The following is a 25,212-nucleotide window of genomic DNA, read 5'->3' on the forward strand; positions in this document are numbered from 1 at the left end:
GGTGATAGAGCACTTGAGCAGCGCGCACAAAGCTCTGGGTTCAACCCCCAGTACTGTAAAAAAAAGAGAAAAAGGGAGCCTGGACTGCCACCTATAGGGGACAGTAAAGAGGCACCTTCTGCTCTTCTGAGCGCTAGTTGGAAAAGGCCTAGCTGAGAAACCCCTTTGAATTTGCCCACTTTATCCAGCAGTGATGATGACACCCCTAGGACACTGTCACTGAAAACCATATGGGGACAGAACACACATCTCTGCCAGGAATAACTGAATTTGAGGTATGATAGTGGTGTCAGGGAAAGATAGCTACAACCAAAAATTTTGTTTTCTTCTTTTTGAGACAGGCTCTTGTAGTTCAGGCTGGTCTTGAACTCACTATGTAGCCCAAGCTGGTCTCAAAATCAAGGCAATTCTCCTGCCTCAGCCTTCCTAATTGCTAGGTGTGCCCACCATACTGGCTTCAGAAAGCTTCTGAAAGATCCAAGTCATAGGAATGTGTCCCAGATTCCACTGCAAATGACCTGATATACCACAAACAAGAAAGCTATCAAACTCTGTGAAAATCAACAATCAATGGATATAAATAACAAAATGACAAAAATCCTAAAATTATCACACAAAGATTTAAAAATGGCCATGGTAAAAGGTACAATGAGTAATTGTGAAGATGATAGAAATACAAAACAAAATGAAAGAAATACAAATTAGGAACTTCAAGTGACAATGTGTTAATTTTCATTTCAATAGTTGCAACAAATGATTGATGCACTGAATAACTTGGGTGGCCTCAAGGGTATTACACAGTCAGTTAGAACAAGCCAACATAAAAAAAGTCAGTCACACACGGCATGGTTCCATTTATTTAACATTCTCAAAATGACAAAAGTGTAGAGATGGAGGCAGATCAGTGATCATCAAGGGCTAGAGATAGTGCTGGGAAGAGAACGGAGCATGGCTATAAAAGGGGGTGACAAAAGTATCTGTAGTGATAAAAATGCATCTCTTGGTGGTGGGGGTGGCTTCATGAATCTACACACCTGCTAGAAGGATGAAGAGGTCTATCTGTGCCTTAGCCCAATAGTGTTTTTCTGTTTTGTTTTGGGTGTATTTTGGAGGGCTTGGGTACCAGGAATCAAACTCGGCCTTGTGCTTGCCAGGCAGGGGCTGTGCCACTGAGTTGTATCCCCAACTCTACTGTTTTGTTTTGTTTTGTTTTTACTTTTGTAAAATGGGGATCCGCCCTGGAGCAGTGTCTGTTGAGGGAGTGTATTCTGCAAGGTGTGAGGTCTCCTTGATCATTTTTCTGTCTACTCTAATTAGAAAGAAGATTCAGCCTAACTAAGAACATGATGATTTCTTCATCCACAGGAGTAAAAGCTTCAGTTTTTCAGTGTAAATAGCCACTGTGGTGTCACAGAAACAGCCCAGCGGATACTGAGAATGTGAGTCACGGGGCTTTACGGCCTAAGCGTGCAGTACCCTGAAGGAAGGGATGGAGCATGGATCTCCCAAGGCCTTCCCTCTCTGTGGGAGAGTCAGGGGATCCCTGTCAGAAGGGAAACACTTTACTTCTTAGGGTCCTCCCAACTCGTGAGATATTACCTTTCCAGGAAGCCGACAGTGACTCCCGGAGGGCTGGGGGATACTCTCATAGTATCGCTGTCTCCTGTACTAAACTTCACCCAAGGCTAATTAATAAAATACAGGGCTGAGTATACAATTTATGGAATATACAAACAATGAGACAATGCAGACGTTAATGACTGGCATGGAGCAAAGGTTTACCTTGAGATGGTTTCAATTTCCTTTTTTTCCATTCTTTTTTACCTATTCTATTTTGACATATGTTTCCTGCATATTTATATGTACTGATTCTGAAGTAACTATAGCTTATCTGCAAAAACAAATACATAAATATAAAAGCTTAATATTCCCCATATATGAGATTTTAAGTCACTGAAAATAAGAAAACTCCAAAACATAACGGTTAATGGCAAATTAGTATTTCCTCTAATTCTAAACCTCAAGTCATTAAATACATAAATAAATACACAGTGATACCTCAGTTACCGAATGGCTCCAAGCTTTATCTTTCCATTATTTGAACAGCAAAGTTCAAAGTAAGTTTTCTGGATAGGCAAACCAAAAATCCAACTGAAAAACTCTCTGTAGGGGCAGAGTGAGTCAGGCATCAAAATCGCCATGGACACAAAGGGCTGATGTTTCCTTTGGTCTGAGCACTGCTCTCGCCCAGAAAGCATAGGGTGTAATTTTTGGGTCTTAGAACTTATTATTTGGTTTTCCAGTATTTCTTATGGAAAACATTTGGAACAAATTGAATTTGACGGCTGAGGTATCACTGAATATTAAAACTACTTTTCTCAAAACAAAATGCATGTATTTTGGATTATTTTGTTTGTGGAGCTCTACCTATCTATCTATGTCCATATCCATTTTAAAGAATTAGAAATTAGTAATATTAATGACTTCCCAATATTGTGCAACTGTCACCTTTATTCCCCAAGCTCTTTAACCACTTCAAACTCCATAACCATTGTGCATTCCATAGTCCTGATTTCCTAGAGCCCAGTAATTTCTAATTTATTTTTTGTCTCCACAAATTTCCCTACAACATATTTTTATAAAAATGGACTCCTACATGTTTGTCTTTTCCTTTCTGATTTGGGATAAGGTTTCCAAAGTTCATTTGTACTACAGCATGTATCAGAATCTCATTCTTTTCATGGCTGAATAATACTTTATTTATGGAGAGTGTCCGTTTTGTTTTTCCAGTAACCTGTTGATAGGTATTCAGACTATTTCCACATTTTGGCTGTTGTCATAATGCTGCATTGAACACAATCCTATAAGTCACTTCTCTCAATTATTGCACTTATTTAACTAAGAACTGAACTGTTGGTTCATGAATTTTGTATTTAGTTTTTCAGGAATCAGCAAAGTGATATACACAATAATACTTTTTTTTTTTTTTTTTTTTTGGTCTTTTTCCTTTTTATCGGTACCGGGGATTGAACTCATGACTGCCTGCTACACAATAATACTATTTTATGTGCCCACCAGAATGTAAGAGAGATATCTACTATTTTTATTCTCCCAAACTGAAATACTACCTTAAAAAATGCAAGGCTGACTAAGAGAAGAAAATAGGCAATGTTGAACTAAACTGAATGGAGCACAAGCTGGCCAGTTTGACTAAGGACAAACTGACAATATGTAAGTATGAAATAACTTCTGAGATATATATATATACCCTGTCCTAGGAATTTCACCTGATGGTGGTTTATCCTATACAAAAAATTGAAGATGACCACACAGAATTATATGGTTTTTTAAAAAAGGAAGAACCTAAAAAATTAATGGTAGAAGTCTAGACAAATAAATGATTCATCCACCATTAAAATATCTTTGTTTTCAAAATTATTAATGACTTAAAGGAAATGTACTGATAAATGAGATGAGTTTTGAAATATTAGTACACTGTTAAGATAATATTTTATAGATAGAAGTTGTATGACAAAATGTTATGGATAGTTATATTTGTGGAATTAAATTGATTATTCAATATTCTTTGTTGTGATTCTGTATTTTTCCAAAACTTCCAGAATGAATGGATGAACACATACATACACAAACACACACGTACATAAGCAGGACAATTTTTAAAACTAAAACCACAATAATGTGACAAACAATGCAAGCAAAGCAGCCTGCTTAGTTCCTTTTCCGAAGTGTCCCAGTACGGAAGGTCTCCCGGCCTCCGCCCGCGCTCCTCCGCCCCAGACCGAGAGGTATAAGAATCCTGCAGGTTTTTCCTCTAGTGTCAGCACAGTCACAGCTTTTCATGGGTTTGGTTTTCTAGCCACACTCCACTTAAATTTTATTGAAAACCTCACAAATAAAAAACGAGGCTCCTCCAAAGTTCCTCTATGATCATTGGCTTAAAAGAATTAAAAGTTAAAGAAAGCAAAGTCCAGGTTTTGGGCCAAACGACCTGGGTGGAAAAGTAGGCTGGGGCAAGGCAGTTTTCCAAAGGGCTCTACCCTGTGGCGGGGTAGTTTTCAGTAAGCCTAAGGAGAGAATATTTAAATAGCACCCAATTTACTTTTTATTTTCATAAAAGGAGGGAAATGAAAGAGATGGAGGTACAGATTTGGCTCCATTAAAAACCACAGCTGAGCCAACAGCAGTGAGCAAACCCATAGAGGTTACCTGAAATATGTATTATACATTTTCCCATGATAAAAAGCTTCACGATTTTTCCAGTTCTCAGCAATTGTTGGCTTTCTTACATGACCTGGTATAGCAACAGGGGACATTACTTCCTTCGACCAGGAAATTCTTACATTTTTTGTAGTTACGTGTGGACCCACGAGAAGCTTAAGGGTAGGGGTCCTACTTCCAGAATCCTCTGCACCAGGGCTAGGTGAAGTGATTCTGGTAACAAAACATAACATGCAAGTTTTAAGTACACTTTTCAATGGAAAGAAGAAATATTTTTCATTTCCTTCTTCCTTGAAATATCTTGTGAAAGCAAGGTATCTTGCTTGTAATAACTTGCTTATTATAAAGTGCTCTAACAAAGGAGAGTCGACGGGGGCACTGTAGAGAATCTCGAACAAACTAAAACTGAATTTGGAGCTCAAAGTACTAAAACAGGCCATACATAAATGAGATTACTAACTGAACTATCACATGATAAGTATGAGACTAGGTACAGATTTGAAAGGCACTCATCTCAATATCCCCAAGCCTGCCTCAGAGTCATTATCAATGACCAGCACTTGTTAGAAAGCACTTGTCCCATAGACTACACTGAAATAAATATTCTAAAGCTGCCTGGTGGCGTTGCCTTATTTTATTTCAACTGAAAATTTTTGTCAGTCACACGAGAAAAAGTTCTGGAGAGCTATAGTCTTTCCTAAATATTTAAGACAAAAGCAGAAGAGTATCTCCGTTACTCCTTGACCAACATCTCCCTTCCTAGAAACCTGGAACAGAGCTCTCGGCATCTCTGCGGACACGAATGTGTGGCTGGGGAGACAGAGCGGGAGAGAGGACATCAAGCCCACCCAACTCCTGGAATTTCTACAGAAAAGACAAAACTTTCCAAATGAAATAGTCATTTTGGTAAATGAAACCATTTGTAACTTCAGAGAAGTTTTTTTCTTTCATTCCAAAATATCAAAAGAAAATCCACACAGTGTTCTAGCAGGCTATAAAGCTTTGGTTTAGAGAAGGGTCAGCAAGACCTAAAACCACTAATGTCATATTTGAAGGAGAAGAGTAGAGGGCAGCTACACCTCAACACTTCCAGGGCTCCAGTGAAAGGTCTCGCCCAGGCTAAAAATGATCTGCCAAACTTACACGAAAAACAAAGAGAACATCTTTTGTGCATATGGTGCTGTTACGAAATACTGACTCTTTCACAGACATCAAACAGAATTATCAAAATAAGAAGACAGACAAACACTGGGTAGTTAGAGATAGAGACAAAAGACAAACTGAAAGGGCAAGAAGAAAAAAGACCTTTAAAAAAAGACAAAACAGAGACAGGAAAAAAGGACAAAGACCAAGACAAAACAAATATACACAGCCAGTGTGACATGATCAGGAGAGTGATCTGTTGTTCTGGTAAACCAATGGCCTCATTTCGTGACTTATTTTAGACTAGGAAAACCGTTCTTACATTAACAACAAAGAGTAAGTCAAACCCACTGGGGCAGAAGTATTTTGAGGCTCTTCTTTTAAGGAGAAAAAGAGGCTTGGGTGCTAATTCTTATTCCTTAGGGCAGACCAAAATCCAAAGTCAAATCACTATATCTTCCTAGAGTTAAAAAAACATTTAACATATTCCTTAGTAAACCACAATGATTTTCATATTGTAGATCTGAAATGTCCCCTGAAAGTCTCACCTGTTCAGAGGTAGGGCTTCAGAATATCATTAGTGGACCAACCCACTGATGAACTCATATTGAATTCAGTAGAGGCCACTGAAGGAGGCAGGTTGTTAGGAGTCTGCCATTAGAGGATCTCTCCCTCTGGCTCTTCCAGTTCTTTTGTTTTTCTAACTGCCACAGACTAAGCAGTTTTCCCCCTGCTAGGTCCTTCTGTCATACTGTTTCTGTCTCACAGCCAACTCTCCATAGACTGAACCATCAGAAACCAGAAGCCGAATAAACCTCACCCTGTTAAGTTGCAGGTGTCAGATATTTTGTCCCAGTGACAGGAGAACTGACTAATACAGTGAGTCTTTTCCCTTAAAGGATTGTCAAGTGCCTCAGATTATCCCACATGGACACAATGACATAAGATCAACATTTTTACAAGGGTGTGCTAACACTCTTACAACAGAATTACTACAGGAGGCATCAGGAGACTTACTGTCCCACTGGCATCCTCTAATAGTGGAAGAACTAGATGGTAGGGATGAGGGACGATGCTAATTTTAGGGATATAAGGTCTCAACTGAAATATCAGATTCTAACCTGCTGCTTTTACTACCTAATCTCATATCCAGTCACACAGAAGTGACAACACAGGCTCCAGAATAACGATGCCAGATTCATCCAAAGACCTACCACATCTGTTTTTCTCAACTCTAAAGAGGGACAAAAGTACAAGCGGCCTTCATAGGACAGTCATGAGAAAGAAACAACACAACAAATGAGACAAAAGCTTCAGGACATGGTAAAGGCAATCACTACTATGAACAGAAGAAGGAGAGAATATTTAGTACTTTCATGTTCTTGAACTGTGGTCAGAGTTGTACAAATGTTAACTCTATTAATTTTCACAACATGGAAGATCGGTTTTTTGCTTGTTTGTTTGTTTTTATTTTTGACACAGGTTTCTTTATGCAGTTCAGGCTGTCCTTGAACTCACTTTGTAGCCCAGGCTGGCCTCAAACTTGAACTCACAGTGATCTTCCTGCCTCAGCTTCCCAAGTGCTGGGATTATAGGCATGTGCCACCATGCCCGGATGAGATAGGTACATTTATATTCTTGTTATAGACAAAAATCAAAGTCACACATCTAGTCAGCTACAAAAATAGTAGGCAAACATATTTGATTACAAAGATCACATATTACATATCTGTCCATTCTAAAAATGCATTTATTAAAAATATTTGAAATAATGCTACAATAAATGATGCTATCAAGAAATTCAAAAGAAGCCAGGCATAGTGGCACACACCTGTAATCCCAGCACTTGGGAGGCTGAGGCAGGAGGATTGTTATGAGCTTGAGACCAGCCTGGGCTACAAAGTGAACTAAAGGTCATCCTGAACTGCATAGCAAGACCCTGTCTCAAAATGACATACACAAAAAAAAGAAAAGAAAGAAAATCTCAAAGTAAAGTTATTATACTAAATTTTTCTGAACTACAGCTTCATCTGAAAAACAGCAAGTATAACAATATATTAACTCTTGGGTTTTATGAGGAATGACACAGATAATGCATGTGAAATGCTTAGCAATGTAGTAAGCAATTAAATGTTACATAAACCACTATTAGTTCATTATATATGATTTAATATGTAGCTAAGGATTTAAGTAAGATATTATATATCCCATTTATTTACTTTTAATTCTATAACTTTCAGAGAATAAACCAGTCCAAATAGGCTCCCTCAGCAAGAGAACACATAATGAAAAAATGTATCTTTTTACATTACTTTTCATGGTAACAACCTGAAAATAATTTAATCTCAGCTAAGGAGATTAACTTGATATAGCTATTTTTGTAAATGTTAATGGTACTATATTCAGACGTTTCCATAATCTTTTCCCTTCCATTCTTGAAGCCATATATGTTAAAGCAAACTAGCAAGAAAATCACATGATGAATTATAGAAGCAGTAAAGTTATCACCACAGAGCCTTCTGACTTACTAGTATTTCTAGTATTTCACATCAACCAAATAGTTACCATTTTGTAGATGAAAAATGAAGGCATGAAATCAGCCAGTTATAGGTTTTATAGTCCTCAAACATTAATTTGCAAGAAATGAAATGCTAATACATATATATTTCAGACATACTTTCATATCTAAGCTCTTCCTAACATTTACTAAATATCAAGTATTATTATATGTCAGAAAAGTATTTCTAATTACACTATAAAACAAAGCAAAAGCAAGAGTAATTTTAAATCCTGAAAACACAATATGAGGAGGGGTCTGCACAGCTCTTGTAAGTTTCAAAGTGGGTAGGAGCTCTTAGATCTTTACAGTAATAAATATTGTAGTGTACAGCAGTCCACTGGGAACCCTCACTCATATGTTATTCCATGATTGAAGATCAAGGTGCCAACTCCATTTAGAATCAGTGCATGCCTTGCATTATTCTAAGCATTAACACGTATTTTTAAAAAGCAATAAATATTTCTAAGAGAAACAATCACTCTGCCCCTTGTTACCGCATCCCCTAGTCCCAGAATACAGAACGAATTCTGAGTTTCAGACACTGTTATTTCTGTAGTTTGCATCTCTGATGGAAAAGAAATGTGACCTTGGGCAATCACTATTCTTTAGAGGAAGGCTTTCCCAGCTGGAGAAGCCATTACTTGATTAATAGGGGCTTTAATAGCTGAAAATACCTGTGTAGTACTTAAGGGGTAGGTCTCTCTGTGACCTGCATGGAAGCTGCAGTAAGCCACAAAAAAGTAATAAAGAGTCTACAATCAACAAAATCTCATCTAAGAGGTTTTGCCCCTTGATATTTTATTTTTTGCAACATTGGAGACTGAAACTAGGGCCTCAAGGCATGGTATGCAACTGCTATACCACTGAGCTACATCCTTACCCTTTTCATTTTCATTTTGAGACAGGGTATCAATAAGCTACCCAGGGTGGCCTTCAACCTCTGATCCTGTTTCCTTATCCTCTAAAGTGGGATTACAGGTATGCTTTGCCATACTCAACTTGTCAATGGCATTTTAAAACTGAGATGCCATTCAAGGATGGAACTGATACACTTTGTGACTTCCATAATAAACATGGTATATGATATTAAGGATAAATATCTCAGGAGACTCAGGCAGGAGGACTGCTTGAGTCCAGAAGTTGGAGGCTTACCTGGGCAACATAATAATACTCTGTCCCTTAAAAAGAAAAGAAAAGGGGCTGGGGATTTAGCTCCGCAGCATAAGCGCCTGCCTTGCAAGCCGGCAGCTGTGAGTTCGATCCCCAGGACCGATAAAAAAGAAAAGAAAAGAAAAAAGGTAATTCCTAGGTCACATAAGCATACTGATGGTTACATGAGTAAAATCAAGTTAGACTGTTTTGGTTGTGATGATGATCAAAATTTCTTCTTTTCAATATACAAATTATGTAATATCCCTTGGCCTCACTTTCTTCAATTATTAAAAGTTCTGAAAAATCTGATATGTGTTAAAAATAGACTTTTATTTATGGTTTTTGCACAGATAATGTATTCATCTTTTAAAAGACTACAATGAAAAAAATGGTCTCCCTACTTCTGTTCCATAGTCTTTTAGTTCCTGGTGAGGAGGTAATTACTGTTTCCAGTCAAACACAAAACTTTGGTTTCAGTGTTTCTTGCTGAAATGCTGAATTCATTAACTTTTATTCCGTGCTTATAATGTGTCAGAACCATTTAGGGAGCAACAGGAATACAATGATGAGCTTGCAGAATGGAAAAAGATGCCCAACAAACTTTAATGTGAATGATAAAAATAACAGTAAATGTTCCACAATGGAGAAGAAAATAATTTAACCAAAGGAGAAAACTGAAATTAAGAATAGAAAAAAAAACTAGTTTCACTGCAAAGTGCAAGGCTCAGACATCACAGTCAGTTCTGTGGGTTAGGCCCTCAGATTCAGGAACTGGGCTACTCCTGTGGCAATAAAAGTTCTAGAGGTATTCACTCATGGCTGAGAATTTCTGACACAGGAAGAGTATCAAACGGTTTGCTGTGTCCTCCTCAGGCAGAGAAAAAAGTAGAAGAATTCACTTCCTCATGATGCAAAGATTCTTCCGTTGAAAACTACTTAAACTCATGTCAAGAAAAGATTATTTAGCCAGGCATGGTAGCATATGTCTGCAATTGCACGTACTTCAGGAAGCTGAGTCAGGAGGATCACAAGTCTGAGTCAGCAATTTAGGCAGACGTCAAATGTATACACAAATTTACATTTACATTCACATGTAAAGGGGTAGATGTAGCTCAGTATAAAGGCGCTGTATTCCCAGTACTCCTCAAAACCACCCCCAAGAAAGCATAAGTCCATAAACTATAATGACTTACTAATTTTGCCAAGTCTTCCAAAAAATCTTATTGGCTACATAGAACTTGGGTCAGATGTCTACATGTCAACATTCTGGGTCTAAGACTGGCTACTTAAAAAGACAGCCCAAAAATTCCTAAAATGGTATGACTGAAAATTATCCTAGCATGACCAGAAGAAAACAGCATGGTTACTTTTATTAGATGTCTGCCAGTGTTAACTGTAGATTCCAGAAAGCAGAAACCGGTTACACTGAATGTTGTACAAAGATAACTTTAAAGTTCTACACTCAGCCTATTAGTTCAAGGCACAATTAAGTTGAGAGCTATTAGTTCTTCTATTTTTATTGTGTGTCTAAAATAAAACTGATCAAGGATGAGAAACATTCTGTTTAAACATACGCAGCTTTAGAAGAATGACATAAAAGGTAATTTAAAACACTCCATAACATATTTTAATCACGCAGTTTAACATAGGCCCACACAAATGGATGGTGAATAAAAGATAGCACTACAGGTCCAGAAAGCATGATCCTCGCCAGGTGTGGTAGTGCACACCCATAATCCCAGCACTTGGGAAACTGAGGCAGAAGGATTTCTGTGCATTTGAGGCCAACCTGGGCTACACAGTGAGTTCAAGGCCAGCCTGAACTGCATAGTGAGATCCTGTCTCACAAAAAACCAACAAAAACAGAAAGCATTATACAACTTCAAGTAATACAGAGATAAAAATACAACTATCAACTTTGAATCACTTTATGGTACAAAGGTTTATGTTTTATCAGAAATCAGCAATATAACTAATACTAATTATTTGCTCTTGCCCTACAAAACCAGGCACAGGGAAATACAAAGGCCATGTAAGTTCTCAAAGACCTTTTATTACAAGGCATTACTCTCCCCTTTTCCCAGGCATCCTATGTAAAGAGTGCTCCAATACTGTAATGGATAACAGCGCCAGGTATCTTATGTCAGGGACAAAGAAGTCAGTATGTACAGCTACTGTCAGTACACTTTATGTTTCCACTCTTATGATAAACATGGCACAAAGTATTTCTAATATTAACAATGATAAAAACAGAAACATAAGAACTGCAGCCAGTGTCACCTCCTGGTACTCACTCCTAAACACGGGTCATGGATGTACAAAGTCTGCTTACCTGATTCACTCTTCAGCTTATCACTTAGCTCCAAGAATAGGTCAAGCTCAAATGTGTTATCATTTAAAGGCTCAGTTCAAACATAGTCATTTTTTATCCATTTCCGTAGTGTAGTGGTTATCACGTTTGCCTCACAAATATAGTCATTTTAGTCACTGAAAAAAATCTAGTTTGATATTAGAAGATCACAATCACATGCTGCAGAACATTATATAAAAAAGTGTGCAAGACACCATCATTCAGAAGTGGTATTTAAATTTTAGCACCCCAAACCCTAAAGATACAATGTTCTAGTCCTATAATACCACCCTGGTTCTGTGACTGTTATGAAATTCTCTTAAATATTATAAAGACTACAAAGAACAATGTCTCTATTTTTCTCCGCTCCATGCACAAATTAGCCCCACTGTCCTGGATATAAGCATTTTCTGTAACAACAAGCTACATTTATACTGTCCAAATAATTATAGGTTCAGGTCAAGAACTCCAAACCATATTGATTACATCTCTATGGAAGAAGGACCCTCCAGCGCTGTGTGTAGCCACTATAACAGGGATAGCTTTTAAGTATCCGTGACACTAAGAATTTTCTGTCCTATCAATGCCAGAAATGGAAAAGCCAATGACCAGTCAGGCCTGTCAGTTGTTGCCTGAAGCAGTAAGGACAAGCTGGGAATTCAACACACTGCACCTTCATCTGCCAGCTGCATTCACACATTTTCACCACCTGAATAGTTGATTCTCTTGAACTCCCACGTGGCTCATTTCAGCAGACAGTGTTTGGAAATGAATATTTGATCAGACAGGACAGAAAGAGATTTGGGCTTATCTGAGGTGTCACCATAATGCACTTTGGGTAATTCTAAGTATCAGGAGTGAGGTGTCCTAGGTCTTAGTCTTTCAGTATTTCTGAAATGGACCAGTGATCCTAATTAAATAAGATTAAATGAGATGCGACACATAAAAACACTTTGCACAGTGTTGGGGCTCTTGCTTTTCAAATACTGATTTCCAATAGATTTTCCCTCTCTGCACTGGCAAATATCCTGAAAATTTCTCATAGAGCTTTTAACTATTTTGACACAGGGACCTCATCCTGCCAAGCAAGGTTAAAAATCATCTGGTTACTTTTCCAATTTGTAGTTACCTCAATATGAATCTAAGAAAAAAAAAGCATCAGAAGCTTATTAAAATTGCTTTATGTCCAGATTCCAAAAGTCTGTGATACACTCATGTGTAGTTTTTTTTTTTTTATTTATTTTACTTGGAGCAAGTAAATTCTTAAGACATCTGAGTTGATGCCTTTCATTAATTCTGGAAAATTTTCAACTTTTCATACAATTATTTTGCCCATTTCTTCTGTTTTCTTCCATAAGCAACAAACAAGTAGACAGTTTCTATTGCCCCCACACACTCCTCAGCCTCAATTTTACGTAACTGTTTCTCTCTTTCAGCTGTTTTAACTAAATTTGTAGCTGTTTTGAGTCCCTGACCCTTTCCAGGATTCCATCTTAGTGGAGGCTCGATGGTGGTGAACCTCTTAGAGCTTTCAGCGATGCCAAACAGCTGGTTATGGCACATGTGCCATAAATTTACCACCACTGTAACTCATTCAATTCATCTGAACTGTAAGTTAGCTTCTTTTTCAGATTTTGTCCATATTTTCCTCATTACAATATTGGAAATTTCCTAAATATGATACAAAAGCCTACAACTAACATGATGCTTGATATTGAAGTAAAAGCTCTTCATCCCACGATTATAGGAAAGCAAAAATGCTCAAAATCACCATTTCTATTCAGTGCTTCTATGGAAATCTAGGCAAGTGTAATATGGGCAAACAAGAAATAGAAACTATAAAGTATGAAAAGAAAATCAATTTTATTTGTAGATGACTTAAGATATATAACAGGAAGTCTAAGGACTCTACTAGAATTGATAAATGAATTTAGGCTTTTGAATGCCAGTTCACTAAACAAAAAATATATTATTCAATATTCTATAAGAAAAAACTGAAAAAGGAAATAAAATATGGTATATATGTTAGCATAAAACGCCAAATAATAAAAACTAGTAATTTTTAAAAATATGGTTAAGATTTTTACAATGAAATTTACCAAATATTAGTAGAGCTACAACATATCTAAATAAATGGGCAGTTATAAAGGTTTATATATTGAGGATTTATTTTATTTTTTATTTTTGGTTTCTGTGTTTGTTTTCTTAACAGACACGATCTCATGATGTCTCCAGGCTTGCCTTTAACTTCTAGGCTCAACAGATCATCTCACCTCAGCCTCCCAGGTAGCAGGGATAAAGGTGTGTGCCACCACGCACAATTAGGTCCACATTTTAAAGATGTTACCTCTCCCAAACTTGATCTATTGATTCAATAAAATCCCAATCAAATGTCACCAGAATTTCCATGGAAATGCATAAACTGATTATTTAGCATGTAAGTGCATGTTGGTGTGAGCATATATGCATCAGTGATTCAATGCTTTTTAATTCAGGATCCTTTTGTAGAAAAAAAATTCAAGACCCCAAAGGTCTTTGGTTTACATGCATTTTATACACCAACATTTGACATTTATGTATTAACAAATGTTTTTTAAAAGTCTTTATATAGTAAAACAAATAGCACTTTTTAAAGTAAAAGAACATGTTTTAAACCAAAAGTAAAAGTAACTTGTTAACTGTTGGAGGGTGGGGCACCTCTAAAACAAACAAGAGCTGGACTTACAATCTGCCCAGGCATTCAATTTATTGTGATACATTGTTTAGTGGAAGAATCTGAAAGTTGACCTAAATCTGTTATACATAGTTATTAAAGAACAGAATATACTGATAGCATTTTTCTGGTCATATCTTTTTTGGCATGTTTGTTATACATAATGATAATATTCCTTGTGGGCACTTGGAACATGTTCAGAGCACATCTTGATTCTTTTTAATTCCCTTGTACACCCTCCCCACCCCACTCCCACCATCTTTGGCTCCCCTATCTCCCCACTTCATATTCTTTTATGTTGTACTTTATAATTTAGGTTTCTCATATATTAGAAATCATGTGATATTTATTTTTGTGTACCTGATTTATTCTACTTAAAATTATGGTCTCAAGGTACATTCATTTTCCTACAAATGACTCAAGTAATACCTGTTTATTACTCTATTGTGTAAATATATAACGTTTTCTTTTTTAAATTTTAAAGGGAATTAAACCATTCAAAACAATGAGAATGATACCGGACTGGACTTCGAAATTAAGACAGTAGGAAATCCAAAATAGTTACTATATTGCACATTGTTATTCCTAACTAGAGCTCAGACCGTAGTCTGCCAAGTCAATCAAAGGATACAGCATTAAGTTGTTTCTTTACTTCAGTTGCTATCATCTCAGCCTGTGTTCCTCTAAATCAGCTGGTTGCTTTGTGTGTGTGTGTGTGTGTGTGTGTGTGTGTGTGTGTGTGTGTGTGTGTCTTCTCTCCCTATCCATGCGCTGGCTGACTCATGGGGAGGGCACTGATTCTTGGTTCTCTCCCAGCTGGCTTAACCACGGCTGGTGCACTGGAGGGCAGTGCTTCCTGGTTCTCTCTCCAATATATGACATTTTTCATAACCATTCTCCGTTAATGGACATGTAGTCTGCTTCCAAGATTTAGATTTTATAGGTTGTGCTGCTATAATCATGGACACACATGTAATTACTGCAATATGACAATGTCTTTCACTATTTTCAGGCCACGCCTAGAAGAGAAATAATTTGGTCTAATGGGATTCCCATTTTTATTTTCCTGAGGAATTGCTATGCTGACTTCATAGTGGTTATATTAGTTTACATTCCCACCAACAATGGAGAAAGATTCTACAATGCCTTGCTGGCAGTAGTTATTATTTGATTTACTGATAACAGTGATTCTTTCTGAAGTAAGGTGAAATCTGTGTCATCATAATTTCTTTCTCTCATAGCCAATTATGTTGAACATATTTTCATGTATTTATTAGCCACTTGTATTCTTTTTTTTTTTTTTTTTCTGGTACCGGGAATCGAACTCATGACTGCCTGCTTGCAAGGCAGGTGCTTATGCCGCTGAGCTAAATCCCCAGCCCCACTTGTACTTCTTCTGAGAAGTGTCTATTCACTTCAATTGCCCGTTTTTAAAACTGTGTATTTTATTTTTGGAGGTCTAATTTTTCTGAATTATTTATTTATTATAGATATTAATCCTTTGTCCGAGGAGTAGCTGGCAAAACTTTTTTCCCATTCTGTGGGTTGTCTTTTTCACTTTGTTTCCTTTGCTGCACAGAAGCCTTTTAATTTATTATAGTCCCATTTGTTGATTCTTAATGTTACTTCTTATGTAACAGGTTCTGTTCAAAGAAGTCTTTACCTCCACCTGTGTCTTTAAATGTTTTACCTTTCCGTAGAGTAAGTGTTCCTGTCTTTTTGTGTGTGTGTGTGTGTTTTTCCTTTTTATCGGTACCAGGGATCAAACTCACGACCTCACCCTTGCAAGGCAGGCGCTTATGCCGCTGAGCCAAACCTCCATCCCCAGGGTTTGTTTTTTTTTGTTTTGTTTTGTTTTGTTTTTTTGTCTTAGTGTTCCTGTCTTAATATCCAGCTCTTTGATCCATTTTGGTTTTGGTTTACTATATAGATTCAGTCTTCTAAATGAGGATAACCAGCTTCAATCATTTGTTAAAAAGGCTACCTTTCCACCAATGTATGTTTTTGCTCCCTTTTCAAAGATCAGATGATGAAATGTTCCTGGAGTTGTTTCTGCATCTTCTACTCTGTTCCACTGATCCGTATGTCTGTTTTTACACCAGCATCATGCTGTTTATATCATATAGCTTTGTAAAGTAACTTTAAATTTGGGGTTGTGATACCTTCTGCCTTTGTAACTTAGGACTGCTTTTGTTGTTCTGGGTCTCTTCTGATTCCATATGATTTTAGTACTGCCCTTTAGTTCTGTGAAGAATGCTGCTGGTATTTAAACTGGGGTTGCATTAACTCTATATGAGTTTTGGAAGTACTGTATACCAGTATCATTTTGACTATATCGGCTCTGCCTATCCAGGAATAGGGGTATCTTTCCATCTTCTGATGTCTTCTTCAGTCTCCTTTTTCAGGGTACTGTCTTTATTTTTTATTATAGAGGTCTTTTCACACCCTTGGTTAGGTTAATAAGCAATTTTTCTTGAAGTCATTGTGAATGGTATTTTTTCTAATTTCTTTTTTGGTGAGTACGTTAGTGGGTTATAGGAACATTACTGATTTCGCTGATTTTGTATCCTGTTACATTGATCCTGATTATTAATTATAGTAATTTATTGGTGAAAATTTTGGGATTTTCTATGTAAAGGATCATGTCATCAGTGCATTACATTAATTTGACTACTTCCTTTCTTGTATTTACCCCTCATTTCTTTCTCTTTTGTGATTGCACTGGTCAAAATTCTGAGTAATATATTGAACAGAAGGAATGATAGTGGACATCCTTGTCTTTGTGTTCCTGATTTTAGAGGAAAGGCTTTCAGTTTTTCCCATTTAATATGATGTTGCCAGTAGGCTTGTCATAAGTGGTCTTCATCAGGTTAAGTTCCCTCTACACTGTACGTATTTCACTATTCCTATTTTCCTCAGTTTTTTTTTTTTAATGACAAATGGGTGTTGGGTTTGGTCATACATTTTCTGTGTCTATGGAGGTGCACATATGATTTTTGTGCTTGCTTCTGTATTATGTATTTTAACTTGCACAGGTTAAACTATCCTTCCACCCCCGGGATAAAATTTACTTGGTTAAGATGCACGATCTTTTAAATGATATGCTGCATTCTGTATTTCTGCATCTGTGTTTATTACAGAGATTGGTCTGCAGTTTTCACTAGTTGCTCTTTGGGTTTTCCTCAGTTGGGTCTTTAACAGCATCTTTAGTTGTACTGTTGTGGCTGCTTCAGTGTCCTGAATTTACTCAAAATGTTGATGTTTCATGGTCATTTTGACTTTGAGGAAGACCTAGAAGTTACATGGTGCCAAATAAAGTGAATAAAGAGGGAAAGCAATGTTTTTATCAAGTCTGTCTTTCTGCTGGAAGGCACTCAGCAGCAGCGTTCATTGCAATTTTTATTATCCCCTGTAACACGCACAGAAAGGACTCCAGAACTATCTCAGAAAGTGGCAAGAATAAGGGAATAAATGTGTTCAAAGTGACAGAGGGCACTGTGAGAGGAGTGGATGGCAATGTATTGTTTACTATAATACTTTTTAAAATTTAAGGGAGCTGGGGATTTAGCTCAGCGGCAAAAGCGCCTGCCTTGCAAGCAGGCAGTCCTGAGTTCGATCCCTGGTACCGAAAAAAACACACACACAAAAAAATTTAAGCATTCACTGTATATTTTGATCATACCACAGATAAATCAATAAAATAGAAAAGAACCAATAAATTTCTTTTTCTGGTGGCAGTTGGGACTGAATCTGGGCCTCATGCATGTTAAGCAAGTTTTCCACCACTGAGTCACATCCCCACCCCTTTTTTAATGTTGGGATAGGGTCCTGCTAAATTTCCCAGGCTAGTCTTGAACTTACGATCTAATCCTGCTGCCTCAGCCTCCTTCTCAAGTAGGTGTAGTTAGGTGTTTGCCAACAAAACTGATTTTAAAATATTTTTTAAAAAACAATGCATCAATGCAGTTCCTTGTGAGAAAAGAACATCTCTGTGATGCATAGTGCTAGAATAACTGAATAACTGGGTATCTGTATGGAACACCATGATCCCTGCCTTGTATCATAACAAAAATTAATTTCAAGGGGATCAGAGTCCTCTATGTAACAGCTAAAACTATAAATATACAATTTCTTGAAGAATTTCTTCAAGACGTGAAGAAAGGGAAATTTGTATGAGCATAAAACACAAAATATAAAAGCAGTAACAATGGAAATAAGTACTTCGCTGTTTTAAGAATTTCAAAAGGTCCCAAATGTGTAGCAAATTCTTGCAAAAAGACTCTATGTCAGAAAAAAAAAAAAAGCCAAAAACTAACTCCAAGAAACAAAAACTAAAACCTAGTACTCCTGTCCTAAAAAGAAACCATTACAATACTGCTGGGGTATTAGTAAGGTAGGAGTTTAGGATACAGCAAACTGCCAGGGGAAGTTGGCCTGCCCTGTTTACAGCAGAGAGTTCCAGGACACACACAAAACAGTTACCAAAGCCCTGCACTTGGAACCAATCAACGTGCAGTCTTCAGTTCCTCTACTGAGAACTCAAGCAGGTTGGCCATAGCACGGCCCAGACCTGATGTCAGCCTGCGGAGTGGGAAATACAAAAGATGGTGCCTCTTCCTCCTGGCCACTGTGCTCTCTCTTTTGCACTGATCCACTTTATCCTGCAGAGTGCATTTCTTTTCTATGTTTAATTGTCCCCACAAGCTCTGTAGAACACGCTTCTTTTCTTTTCCTATCTTCAGTAAATGAAAACCTTGCTACATTTTACCCTTGTCTCAAACAGTTTTTTGTTCAGGACAGAAAGAACCTAGAAATTACTTGTAGAAGGAGACTCCAGCATCCTAAAACTTTATAACACTAGTCAGACAGTGATCCTTCCATGTCCTTGGAAGGCGCTGGTCCTAGAACTATCATTTGGCTACCAAAATCTATACACACGCACGTCTCTTACATGACATGCTGTTGTATTTGCATAGAAACTATGCAAATCCTCCTGGGTATTTTGAACTATTATGTGTAATGCCATGTAAATATTTATTACTCTATATTATTTAAGAAATTATATATGTTCATTTCAAATGCAGAGATTTTTGATAATTTTTTTTCCTTGAGGTGGTGTGTTGCTATATAGTTCAGGCTGGCCTCAAACTCACAGCAATCTCTCTGCCTCAGCCTCCTATGTTCTGGGATTGCGAGCATGTGCCACCACTCCCAGCATCCAATCTGTTTTTAATGGTAGTGGGGACTAAACCCAGGGCCTTTGCACTGAACTATATCCCCAGCCCTGTTGGGTTTTCATTTTGAGACAGGGTCTTGCAAACCAGTTAAACTGGCCAGGTTAACCTCAAATTCTAGATCCTCCTTCCTCAGTTTCCCAAGTACTGGAATCACCGGTGTGCACTACCATACCTGGCAAGTTTCACCTCTTAATTTATCTCTGTCTCTCTCTCTCTGTCTCTGTCTCTCTCTCTCTCTCTCTCTTTGTTTCTGTGTCTGTCTGTCTGTCTGTCTGTCTGTCTCTCTCTTCTTTCTTTCTGATAGGGTCTTGCTGTGTAGCCCAGGATGGTCTTGAACTCACAATCCTTCTGCCTCAAACTTCCAAATGCTGAGACTACAAGCTTACATCATTGCATCTGCCACTTCCTATTCTCGGCCAACAATAAAGTCTTCTTCACTGCTGAACTGGCATTTAGTCTTGTTATTGGTTCCACAATTCCCAAAGGGAAAAAGGGCCCATGTGGGAGTCAGACGCTGGTAACAGATACAGACATGATACTTAAAGACGTGGTAGTTACAGTCAGAAACTGAGCTTTTCTCAGTCATAGTAGTACACACCTATAGTCCAGCCACAGGAGGGTCTACAGCAGAAGGATCTCCAGCAGAAGGATCCCTGGTGTCTGAGGTCAGCTTGGGCCACATAGTGAGTTCAAAGACAGCCTGGCTTACATAGTGAGACCCTATCTCCAAAAAAAGTTCTTGAATGAAAGAGTAAATAAGATCCAAAATGTATAATAGATACTGTGAAAGGGAAAAGGAAAGAAACTGTTCAAAAGGAAAGACAGGGGGAAAGGAGAAACTCCTGTGACTGATCAATTCCAGTCCTAGATATATGCCCCAAAAATGTGCGCATATGGTTAAAAAAAAAAAACAGAAAGACTTGTACCAGAATGTGTAAAGCAGTTTTATTCCTAGTACCAAAGCTAAAAATAGATATATAAATTATGGTCTATTTACCTAATGTTTACTGTACTGCAATATTAGATATTAACTGGTGGCACATGTAACAACTAAATTAATCTCTAAATCACTACGTTGAGGAAAAGAAGCAAGACATAAAAATGTGTGTGTGCAATCATTCCAATCACATGAAGCTCAACACAGGCAACGCCAATCTGTGGTGACAAAAGTTGTTAACCTATCTGTTAGAGATAGTGCTAACAAGAAGGAGTACAGAGAAAATTTCTGGGCTGATGAAAACACTGTGTTCTACATGTTAGCCTGGCAGTACTCACATGGACATGCTAACATATGGGCATTTTTCTCTACATACAATATTCTGTAATTATCTTCAAAATTGATTGCAAGTACAGATTCACCAATTTTTTTTTTCTTAGCTGAAGGGAATTGTAGAAATAACCTAGTTCAACTCCCTCATTTTAAGGAAAAATTAATTAGGGGTTACTTTTTGTTTGTTTGTTTGTTTGCTTGTTTGTTTTTTGTGAGGCAGTTCTTGCCATGTTGCCCAGACTAGTCTCAGGGCTCACGGAATCGTCCTACTTCAACTTCCCATGTAACTGGGAATTCAGGTCCTCACCAAAATGCACTAGATTTTGAGGCAATCCACCAAAAAGGGACTTACAGGCAGAGCAGAGACTAGAACCAATGATTCACGGTAGTCATGTTTATTCTTCCCATTAAATTGAGCCTCCAGAGCAAAGCTTTTCTCTGAAACAGTTATTTTCACTCTGATTATTTACTTTAGCTTTTCTGTGACAATTCTCAACTATATCCAAGAGAGTTTCGGGAGCTCTGCTTCTAACTAGGAATCCAGGTGAGGGTCAAGGCTGCTCTTTAATTGCTCTTCGGACTTATTATCCAATGGACTCTTGATTTGCTTCTAAGTTTACAGATGGCACCTATAAACATAAGCCCCTCAGGCTCTTGGACACAATTTAAAATAGTATGCCACTAACAGTTTGACACTTATGTCACTAAGACAAATGGAATTCCCGGCTCAGACGTAAACAACTTCTAATACTGCCCCCAACGCTGTCCACATATAATCACAGTCTCAACAACACACTATCTAAACAGTCCCGACTCATGTTAGGGATGTGGTAATAAAGGTTCAAAACAGAAAAACTTAGGGTCTTTTGGTCAAAAAATCCTGTGTAAATACATGGTACCCTAGCACAACAACAGTGGGTGGAATCCATCAATTCCTTTTTGAAGTTACTATCAAAGACCTAGACTCATGTCAGGGTCTTAGTACTTGCAATATAGAGTGCTTCCGCACGGTTTCAGTGGATGCAAGTTTATGCAGGAGCTACATCAAAAGAAACTCTCCCACCCGTTTCTCCTTGTTTGTCCCCTCTGCATCTTCATTTGGGACAATCCTTTTTTCTTCATTGTGCTGAGCTAAATTTTTCCTGATTGGTAACTTGACTTCATTTTTCTAACAGCCTATAAATATTAGAAAGAAGGATGATAAGAATATATAAATCAGAAGAGAGATATGACTGTATGTTCCTTTATAGGCAAGTCAAGTCTTTTTCCCTCTGCTCTTAATCTCTAAAATTTACTGCTGATTTTATATAGATAATAGGTGTTCAAAAGATTAGAGCTGATTTAATACACACACTTTTGTCATATCTAATAGGATCTTAACATCTGAGTTTGAATATGTTTCCCCTCTGAGGGATTGTTCACAGGTCAGCTCTGAGCCTTCTTTTAATTTCACCCTTTTCCTTAATCCTCTTACTGATCCCACACTGGCTTTGAATACCTACGGTACAAGCCTGGAGTTTTCATCACTTTATAATCACAAGGAATTTTTTTCCCATTTCTGAAACAGGGTTTTACTATATAGTGCAAGCGGTCATGAACTAGCCATGCAGCCCAGCCTGGCTTCAAATATGCACTCCTCCTGCCTCAGCTTCCTGAGTGCTTACAGGTGTGCACCCCATAAACAAAAAATAGCTTAAAAGCTATTAATTGAAAGCCACATCATTTATTCAAAGAAATGACTTTCTATTTTGAAATAACTTTATATGCTTGATAACTGAAAGTTATTTTATGAAATAACTTGAACACATCCTTTCCAAAAAAGATGAAATAGAATTTTGCAAATAAAACCTTAATTCTACTTATTGTTGCAGCGAGAAATGGTTAGAAAAAAAATGACTTGTTGAACAAGGTTTTGGCAAAAGTTCAAGACTACGATTTTAAATGCCATGGCTTTGTAATTTTTCTAGTTTTGGGATCACTGAGGTTACAGCCTCACCATGGTAAACCGAACGGTATCTCTTTACAAATCTCTTTACTTCCTACCACCAGCATCTCTGCATCTCTGATGGCTTTAAAATATGGTGGCTGAGTCTGTACAACTCAGGTTAGAATGGCAACCATGGATGCAGTGAAATAGAACCCTCAGGAATGCTCTTCCCTCAGGGCATCAGGAAAGCCTCCATAAGGTAAAAAGTAGCTCTTTAAGAAAGACTCTCCCACACAGAGCTGACTGCAAGATAACATGAAAACTGGTCAATTAATAACGTCCTGGCCACTCACCCAATCATTTCTCTCTAAAATGTATTATTTGCTTCGGGGGATAGAACCTAGGGTCCCATACGCACTAAGGATGAGCTCTACCCTTGGGCTACACCCACAATCCCAAATCAGTTTTGGCCTGATGTGCCAAGTGTAAAATAAAAAGCAGGCACCAAATGACCATATAAAATGAATCAAATAACATCAGTTTGGGATTTTAAGTTCACAATTTCTGCCAGAAAACTACTTTGATACTTGAAAAAAGCAAGGTGATTAAAAACTATACTAAACTGGATATTTTTTCATTTCTGATAATTATTTCAATTACACAACAAAAATATTAATTCTTGTATTAAGAACAACAAAAGTAACCAGGTTGGCAAATCTGTCTATATTTATTGAAATGCTTTTATATCAAGATCAGCTCTGAAGAATTCATTCTACTTATCTGTTCCAACCATCCTCCCGACTCTCATCTTCTTCCAGAATGTACAGAAACTCTGCTGTTACTACTTCTTATACCACTTATTTGCAAAATTTTTACTTCAATGGAAGTCACAAAGATGTCGCTTCTTCATGTAAACTAGTAATAAATTTGTCCTTTAAAGGAGACAGATCTGTTACAAAAGGGAAGAGGACCAATCAGAGGGAGGGAAAAGAGGGGAGAAGTGCTTTGTCCCTGTACCGACAAGGTGGACACGACCGTCAGGCACTGCAAATATGTGTGGGTAAAAATAAAAATTTAAGGAAGAAAACCAAATATGTCCCTCAGTCTCAATTGCTTTTCTTCTTTGTTGGTCAACTTTAATCCCCACAGTAAAATTACAAACCAGAACAAACGCAGGATAAACCAGATATTTACAGACTCTGATTTGATGACTCAACTACAAGTCAAAGTGCTATTAAGTTATCTAAAAGGTATATACTCCACACCTCTTGAGCAAAAATACCCATCATCAAGACACTGGAAGCTATCTTTCCACCCCTCTCCAACACCTACTCCAGGATATACTGAGAATTGAACCCAGAACCTTCACACTGAACATCTCTGTAACTTTGTAAAAAAAAAAAAATTTTTTTTTTAAAATTTTGAGACAGGGTCTCACTAAGTTGCTTTAAGTGCTCAGGTGGGATCAAACTCATAATGCTCTCACCTCAGCTTCCCGCTGTGCTGAGATTATGGGTGTGTACCACTGCATCTGGACTTGTTCTGCATTTTCTTTAGAAGTCCTATACCTTTAAAACATAAGGATATATGTTATAAGGTATAAAAATCAGGACATACTGTGGGCCAGGGATTTAGCTCAGAGGCATAAAGCGCTGGCAATCATGAGGTTGTGAGTTCGATCCCAGGTACAAAAAAAAAAAAAAGGACAAATGTTATAAGATATAATAAGAAGTTCTCAGATAAACAACAAAAAGAATGTTTGGTGTGAGGGGGAGGGGTTAAGAAATGAACCCAATGGTTTATCTAAAAATGTCATTTTGACTCAAAGATACCGTTTTTAATTAGTTAGATATGAAGTAATTGAGCAACTGCCTTAGGCCCATTTATTCTAGGTAACCTCTATCTTCACATAAAATCCTATTTTCATAATGGTCTTAGCCCAGAGAACATTTCATGATAACCCAACCCCTAAATTTTAAGTAGCACAGCATTTTTTGCACAATCAAAGTTAAGAGGAAACAGATGTTAATAATAACCAGATATAGCGGTGCACACCTATAATCCTAGCACTCAGGAGGCTGAGGCAGGAGGATGACTGAAGTTCAAGGACAGTCCAGGTTCAAAGCCAGCCTAAAATACATAGTGAGGCCCTGTGTTAAAAAAAAATAAGAACTAAAGCAAGAAGAAAAAATTCAGATGATACAGTTATAAGAATAATGAATAACATCTACTCCTCAAGCACATATAGAACTTCTGAAAAACTAAAATGAATATACTTAAATAGATAGTAAGGAGATAGACCATGTTACCTAAGACATAGAATTTACCCTGTGTTTAAATCACTGAAGTTAATAAATTAAAAGTGCATATTTTAGAGAATATGCTTCCATGTGAAAGTGAGGCAGAGATTACTAGGTGATTAAGAAATTCTGAAAAAAATTTTTTGTCAGAATAGTACAATTCCTGGGTAATCTCTTGGTTTAAACAGACCAATACTGACAGATTAACACATAGACACCTGAAATAGAAACTCTAGTCCCAACGTTTAAATAAAGTATTTTCGCTTGGAGAAATGTTCTATGAAAAGACGTAAGTGCATCACATTAAATTTTATCTATGTG

At 37.4% G+C, this 25,212-nt stretch overlaps 1 protein-coding gene across 11 annotated transcripts in view; it reads right to left on the reverse strand.

The window, feature by feature from the left end:
• Positions 1–25,212, reverse strand: part of Bcas3 (BCAS3 microtubule associated cell migration factor) — a 526,404-nt gene that overhangs the window by 230,726 nt on the left and 270,466 nt on the right. Inside the window, exon 24 of one of the 11 annotated variants that reach the window (XM_063250888.1) lies at positions 1,105–24,159. The exons of the other annotated variants lie outside the window; for them this stretch is intronic. Coding sequence (XP_063106958.1) covers positions 24,101–24,159 — 59 coding nt within the window. The 3' untranslated portion in view covers positions 1,105–24,100. Of the gene's footprint in view, positions 1–1,104; positions 24,160–25,212 lie in introns of those variants that run through there. 11 annotated transcript variants of the gene reach the window in all.

Source organism: Cavia porcellus, unplaced genomic scaffold, assembly GCF_034190915.1.
Source record: "Cavia porcellus strain 051 isolate PalLab524CR breed Dunkin Hartley unplaced genomic scaffold, mCavPor4.1 scaffold_6, whole genome shotgun sequence".
Taxonomy (NCBI): Eukaryota; Metazoa; Chordata; class Mammalia; order Rodentia; family Caviidae; genus Cavia; species Cavia porcellus.